This window comes from Gymnoscopelus braueri, assembly GCF_963280865.1.
Source record: "Gymnoscopelus braueri genome assembly, chromosome: 20".
Classification (NCBI taxonomy): Eukaryota; Metazoa; Chordata; class Actinopteri; order Myctophiformes; family Myctophidae; genus Gymnoscopelus; species Gymnoscopelus braueri.
In genome coordinates, this window is record NC_137622.1 from 39229924 (window position 1) to 39237407 (window position 7484).

The 7484-nt window shown below is 42.7% G+C and overlaps 1 protein-coding gene across 1 annotated transcript in view; it reads right to left on the bottom strand.

Moving 5' to 3' along the window:
- Positions 1 to 6775, bottom strand: part of LOC308075685 (arrestin domain-containing protein 2-like) — a gene marked incomplete at both ends in the record, with an annotated part of 7761 nt that extends 986 nt beyond the window's left edge. Inside the window, 5 exons of the mRNA XM_080415633.1 lie at positions 771 to 1101; positions 2497 to 2756; positions 4578 to 4680; positions 4996 to 5213; positions 6472 to 6775. Coding sequence (XP_080271759.1) covers positions 771 to 1101; positions 2497 to 2756; positions 4578 to 4680; positions 4996 to 5213; positions 6472 to 6775 — 1216 coding nt within the window. The remainder of the gene's footprint in view (positions 1 to 770; positions 1102 to 2496; positions 2757 to 4577; positions 4681 to 4995; positions 5214 to 6471) is intronic.
- Positions 6776 to 7484: the final 709 nt, after the last annotated feature.

A 7484-nucleotide genomic window follows, 5' to 3' on the forward strand; every position in this document is an offset into this window, starting at 1 on the left:
TATGTTATATACCACCCAGCCAAATGAATGATTTAAGAAAATTAAGCATATCAAAATTGGTTTCGAAGTAATGAAAAATCAGCTGTAGTTTTACTGATAATGACTGTGGGGGGTAGTGATGAGCGGGCCGACCCGTAACCCGCGGGTCCCGCGGGTCAACCCGCGGCGCGGGTGGTCGAGTCAGGATTTCAGAGGCAATTATGCGGGCTGCGGGTGAACGGGTCAGCCGCTCTCACACGAAAAAAAAAACGTATTTTGAATAACATGCTTGTTTATTTAGCCCATGACCATGTTGTGCTGCTGTAGACATTTAAAGCGACTTTGGGTACTTAAAAGAGCGCTATATAATATATATATATATTCCCACCGCTTTACAAAGATTGTGCATTACATTCACACATTCATACACCGATGGCGGAGGAAACCATGCAAGGTACCAACCTGCTCATCGGAGCAATTAGGGGTTCAGCGTCTTGCTCAAGGACACTTCGTCACTAACTCTGGGGGAGCGCCCCAGCCCGGGATCGAACTGGGAACCTTGCGGTGTTCCAGTTCACTCTACCCGGCCTCTCTACCCCTGAGCCACTGCTAACCCTGATGGCGCCATCAGTGACTTTGATGACGTCACTGAAACTCACCTGAGTGTGTCATTATGTCACAGGTGAGGTGTTTAGCCCCACCCAGAAAAACTGCTCAGCAGTTTTGGGCATTTCCTGTTTACGGGGCTCTTTACGTATTGAGGGCTCCAGTGTTTAAGACAGGATACTTACACTCATGCTGCTCAGGGATGGTGGAGCGGTGGAGCCACTCCGGGTACGGACTACAGACAGTGGAGCTGCGGCTGCCAAACGGGTGGAGGAGAGGGGTGGTGTCCAGGTTGAAGGGGTGGCTGTCAAATGGATTCCACAGTCCACTGTCAGCAGTCACCTGACCGCTGACAGTGGAGGTGGAGCTGCCAAACGGGTCGAGGCTAGTGGTGGTGGTGTCCATCTGACTACTGACAGAGGAGGTGGGGCTGTCAGACAGGCGGAGAGGGATGGTGCCCATCACCAGAGGCAGTTCCACGCACAGCTTGGACGTCCCGCGAATTTCCACACAAACCTGAGGGAAAGCACCATGGGAGAGCACGGTTTTAGGATGTACAGTAACATGACGTCCTGGGCGTATACGAGCACATGTATTATTGTTATTTGTAAAGAATATGCTCTCTTTGTAGCAGGGTTGTAATAGTTTTGGATTTTTCATTTTAGTTTAGTTTTAGTTCGTTTTGAAGATTTTCTTTCTAATTCAGTTAGTTTTAATATGTTTTTATTCGTTTTTATTTTTGAAAATGCAAATAGTTTTTATTAGTTTTTATTAGTTTTAGTTTTCTTTTATACTTTGGGTTATTTGTCAGGTGCATGATTGAAAAGGTATAGTATTGTGTGATAAAAACGTAACAAAAGATGCATTTATTCATACATTTGGTACAGCGAAATATCATCCCAAAAAACGTATAAATAAATGAAAACAAAGGGCATTTTGTCTATAATTTCAGTTTGTTTTAGTTAGTTTTGTAAACACACAATACAGTTTCAGTTAGTTATCGTTTCTTTTTTTTTATTCTAGTTTTTATTTAGTTCAGTTAACGAAATAGTTTTTTCAATTTTAGTTTTTGTTATTTCGTTTTTTTTTTAACATTCAGTCATTCATTCTCATTTCAGAGATTTTCAGAATGGGCGTGTCTGAACAGGCCATTTCAGAATGGCAATGCAAGTGACATCACTTGCATTGCCATTGCATTGATGCTGGCCAGACAGAATTGCTCAGTAGCCCCCCCCTGCCCAAGAGGACGTTTTGGTATTGCAGCTGAAAGTGCTGTATAAGCCAGAGACATTTGACTTGGGATGAGTATATCTGAGTGATGATTTAGGCTCAAACCTTTTGAAAAAGGTTTGAGGGACATACACCATATGATATTAAATATCAAATATTTTTTTTAAATTCATGGTGTAGATCCTTTAACTATAATAACCTTGCTTTGTAGTGACATGATGAGTTCCATTTCCCATGTATTCCAATCAGTAGAGCACTTAGGGCAGAGGTCTTCAACAGGGGGTCCGGGACCCGTAGGGGGTCCTCAGAGTTACTACAGGGGGTCCGCCAAATCTTTGTGTGATATATATATTTTTTCCTTAACTTGAACCTATAGCATCCCTATTCTGAAGAGAACTTAAGCCAAAAATAGCTGATCTACAAGCTCACAAGAGCTTGTAGATCTGCTATTTTTGGCAAAGAGGCTTGGTGTAGAGGGAAAAGAGAGCAGACCAAGTAAAAAAGTTAAGTTAATCTGAAACACAATTTTATACAATATAGAGGGGGGTCCCTGCTTCATCTCTCTCAGCTAGAGGGTCCTTGGCCTGAAAACGTTGAAGACCCCTGACTTAGGGTGATGTCGTGTTTTTCCTCTCATTCGTAAACCACCAGAACAGAGGGGGGAGGGAAAAAGATCCTTACTCTGAGCATGTACTCCACTTTGATGATGGGGCACTGCAGAATGGAGGGTACAGGATCCATGGGGATCCTGATGGGACGGCCGAGCCACATCTCCGTGCAGCGCGGTCCCAACTCGACGCCGCGCTGCGTGGCCAGAACGTAACACTTCCTCTGCACGGATCCCTCGGCCATGAAGGTCTGCCTCTGGACGACGTGGGCCATGGGCATCACGGACCGAGAGGTGGAGTTGTGGAACTCGGCCCACAGGGGAATGACGTCGCCTGAAAGCACAGAGGGCAGGGAGGAGAGAGAGAGAGAGATTATTTAATGGTTATAAGGATAAGGATAATTCCTTTAACAGGTCCGTTCATGAAAGTCCTCGCGGGCTTGTTTCCAATGAGGGCCTGTGAGCAATTAGGGGTTAAGAGTCTTGCTCAGGGACATATTTCATTTCATCGACACATTTGCTGGCCTGGCCTGGAATGGTACCTGGGGCAACCAGGGCCTCTGGCTCCCTAGGCGGGCTCACTAACCACTCAGCTATGGCCGCCCCGAAATAGTAGGAGGTTAAGACCAGTGTTGCCAGATTCTGTGAGAGAAACAAGCAACCAGGTCTAGGAAAACCAGCCCAGAAGAAGCGACTATGGGCCACATGAGCACTTTAACATGTACGTCAGCTATTTGAAAATAGCAGATCTACAAGCTCACAACGCGTCGCGATGCGACGCGTTGTGAGCTTGTAGATCGGCTATTTTCAAATAAAATCTTGCGGGGAAATTATAATAAGCAGATCTGGCAACCCTGGTTAAGACCCATATTGAACCCTCAGTTGGCATATCAATGCCCCAAGTACCGGTACCTTTCATCCATCCTGTAAATATAGTATATCATATAACTAAATATAAAATAAAATAAAATCACAGAAAAAAAAAAGGATTCTAGGCTTAAATTAATTGATATAAATGTGTTTGGAAATGTCAATGGGAAAAATGCATTGACTATTTTGGAGTGGAACCAGAAAATGGCCGCCACTGCTATGCCCTATTGTGTGTGGAGAGGAATCAATTGGCATAACGACTAAATTGGGGAGAAAGAGGGCAAAAAAAAACACACTTTGATTGATGACAGTAGCAGAGATGGGATGTTGATTTGTTTTTCGTTTTTTTCTCCTTTTTATGTTGATGAATCATGGTGATGTACTGGTTGGACAGAGCTTCTATAGACCCCTTAACAGACGACGTCACACTGATAAGAACCAGTATGCGTGAAACCCGTTCTGTCAGGTCTCGCTAGGACGCCAACACACAAGAGGGGGTTGGGGTCAGTGGTGGAAAGTAACTAATTACATTTACTTAAGTACTGTACTTAAGTAAAATTTTGAGGTATTTGTACTTTACTTGAGTATTTCCCATTTCCAATACTTTTACTTCTACTCCACTACATCTCATAGGCAAATATTGTACTTTTACTCCACTACAATTATTAGAAATCTTAAGTTACTAATTACTTTTCAGATATACATTATTATATTATAAAACATACATTTACCACTTTAGCCTTATGTTATACATAGGCTATTTGAAAATAGCAGATCTACAAGCTCACAACGCGTCGCATCGCGACGCGTTGTGAGCTTGTAGATCGGCTATTTTCAAATATTTTAGTACTTTTGCTTTTGGTACTTTAAGTACATTTTGATGCCAATACTTTTGCACTTTCACTCAAGTACATTTTGAATTCCGGACTTTTACTTGTAACGGAGTACTTCTACATTGCAGTATTGGTACTTTTACTTAAGTAAAACATTTGAGTACTTTTTCCACCACTGGTTGGGGTGTGCTGAAACCAGAGCACCCCGAAACAACAGGTTGGGAATTGATGCGTGAAACAATCACCTGTGCATCCAGTCTCAATGTTAGTACAAATAATTGCTCTATTATTTGATTACTTTTAATTGTAGATAGGGGCAGGTATAAATAAGATTCATCTAGCTTCCTGCTCCTTTTTCATTTATGGAATATGTCAAAAGTAAAAAAGAAAAGTAAATTAATGTAATCAAGTAAACCATTAATGAAAGAAAGAAAGAAAAGAGCTCCTCTCACCTGGTGTGTAACCCTTGCGGTGGATCTTTGCCGTTATGGACAGGTGTCCAATGTTGCATAACCACGCCGTCACGTTCTTTGCTGTGGTGACAGACCATGATCCCTGAAATCAGCAAAACAAGACACGCGTTTACATGAATAACTAACTCGGTAGAAGTTAGTTATGAGGTATAGGTGGTGATCAGTATTTTAAAATCTATTCTGTGTTTGACTGGGAGCCAGTGAAGGTCGTGGGAGGACAGGTGTGATGTGGTCTCTGGATCGGGTTCTGGTGAGCAAGTGGGCAGCAGAGCATAGAATCTGATTCAATGTATTTTGTATTTGATTGTATATAAATTTGGGCTGTTTTGTATCTAATATAAATGTTGAGTTTCCCTCTGTATGCAAAAAAAAAAGGCAAATGCATGTATTTCCGTACCAGTAGGGTGGGTGTGTTGATGTCGATGGGTTCAATGAATATAAACTCCTTCTTGATCTCCGTGACGGAGGCCCAGGGTCGGTGGAGCCTCACTTTCACCCAGTAACGGATGCTGCCGTGTTTCCCTTCGAAGGACGTCACCAGGGTCTCTTCTGGAAGCCGGAAACTGAAGGGGAACACATGTCTGCCTGCAGGGAGCATGGTGGGCTTTCCATTATCTGAGGGACAGAAAACAGATGATGCATGTTAGCATTCATACTACTACTAATAATAATAATAGGGAAGTTTGCAACTTGCAAGGTGCTAAACAAAACGTTTTCAGCATGATTTATCACCAGTAAAAAGGATAGGAGAAGTGTTGTTTTTGTTCCTAATAGTCACTTTGGAACAGCTATATGTTATATTCAACACCTCAACAAACAGCCTACATCAGGGGTGGGCAACCTAGATGATGGAGAGGGCCGTATCATTTTTATTTTAATTTCAAATGCATTTAGTTATACTTATGTTAACTTTATGAATTTAAATACAAATACATTGGACATACAAAGACAATAGAATTTTAATACTAGTCATTAAGCTACTAATATAGACAGTATAGATAGTAATTAAAGCGGGTCATGTTAGCATGTTTGGAATTGTAACTTGATTTGTAAACCAAAAAAAGACTGGCACTAAGGTATGGAGTAGAGTAGCCAAGAGTCGATGTACTATTTCTGTCTTCTCTCATACAGCCTTATCGCTGCAAAAAAAAATGATACTCTTATTTTGGAAGAAGAAAGAGGCCCCCACAATCAAACTCTGGCTCAACGAGATGACAGAATCCTTACATTTATAAAGAATCAGATTTATACTCAAAGAAAAACTGACAGATTTTGAAAAGATTTTGAAGCCTTTAGTCTCCTTTCTTAAAGGTTGAAAGGCTAATCCTTGTGGATGACCCGTGTCGCACGTAATCTGGGGCAGCACTTCTGGGGAGAGGGAAGGGAGGCGGGAGGGTCCCTTTGTTTTTTGCTTAAGTTTGAGTGTGTTCTTTTCATGTTACCCGTCTATTTTGTGTATATGTCTGTTTGTTTTTGTTTAAAAAAAAGGAAGCAATCCATATATATGAACAGAAATGTATAATCCTACCCTGTGCTTCACAATAAAAAAAGATTTGAAACAAAAATAGCAGATATACAAGCTCATAGCGCGGCACCGAGTGCCGCGCTATGAGCTTGTAGATCTGCTATTTTTGAAAAACACATTTGTGCAACTCAAATCTTTGCTTCTGGGGGGTCCCTGGAACAACATATTTTGGGATGGGGGTCCGCGGCCAAATACGTATAATTTTGGGGGTCCTTGACATGAAAAAGTTAGAGCCACTGGGCTAGACCGCACTCTCGCAGTACAGCATTCTGTTTAAAAGCTGTATGATTACAAGGAAATAAACACTTTAATGAATGGGAGACCAGATGGATGTCCATTGAGCCTTACCTGCGCACAGGAGAACCTCTCTCCGGTTCAGGTACTCCACCTCCGCCTTGTGGTGCTTCGAGTAAAACGACATGACGTCTGAGACCCTGGACCAGTCTTCAAAGTTGACCTTCATGGCCAAACCCTCGGCGGCGTCCACCTTGTAGTGGACTCTGGCGAAGCCCTCGGCGTGCGCCGTGAGAGACTGCACTCCGCTCACTCCGGTCAGCTCCAGAACCACCTTGCCGGACACCACGTCTCCTCCGCAGAACACCGGAGGAGGAGAGACAGGATGGTCATACAGGATGTAGAACTTCTTCATCATCTCGAGGCGTCTCTGAGCCACTGCTGGTGATGTCTGATGATTGATGAGTGATCTTGTTGCTTTCTCTGTCAGGTGGTGGTGTCAGTGCGGCACCTCAGAAGCCCTTTGCTGGGGGACAGTGGTGGACAAGCTAAAGTAATCAACCCCTCTACTTGACTCAAAGTATACACCTTATTCCTGGCCACACCCACCGTATCCATACTAATGTGGGGAGGGGGGGGAGGCGGGGCGGGGGGTATCCTGCTTAAACCTACCTACCTGCAGTACCTAATAGCATATGAATGCAATTTAAGACTTGAAGCCGATTCGACATGTGTCCTAAATCTCAACAGTATTCTGAAAAACGTATGTTTCTATATCAGTGGTGCTCAATATTTTTCATGTCAAGGACCCCTCCGAAATGACATGTATTTGGCCACGGACCCCATCAAAATATGTTGTTCCAGGGAGGGACCCCCCAGAAGCAAAGATTTGAGTTAGAAATGTTCGCTTTAAAAGAATATATATTCCAAGATTTGCACATATTTTCACGATTTCTCAAAAAGCCAAAGTGTAAAATAATGCTTTTTTAGCTCGAATCAAAAAGTGACACGGATGTGTTCCAGGTCTTAATGGGTTAATAAATACCTCCGTGGTGTTAGATGGTAAAGGCTCAGTACCATAACATCATCTCTACAGCAACTAAAGTGGTTTTTGTACTAAGCTACAA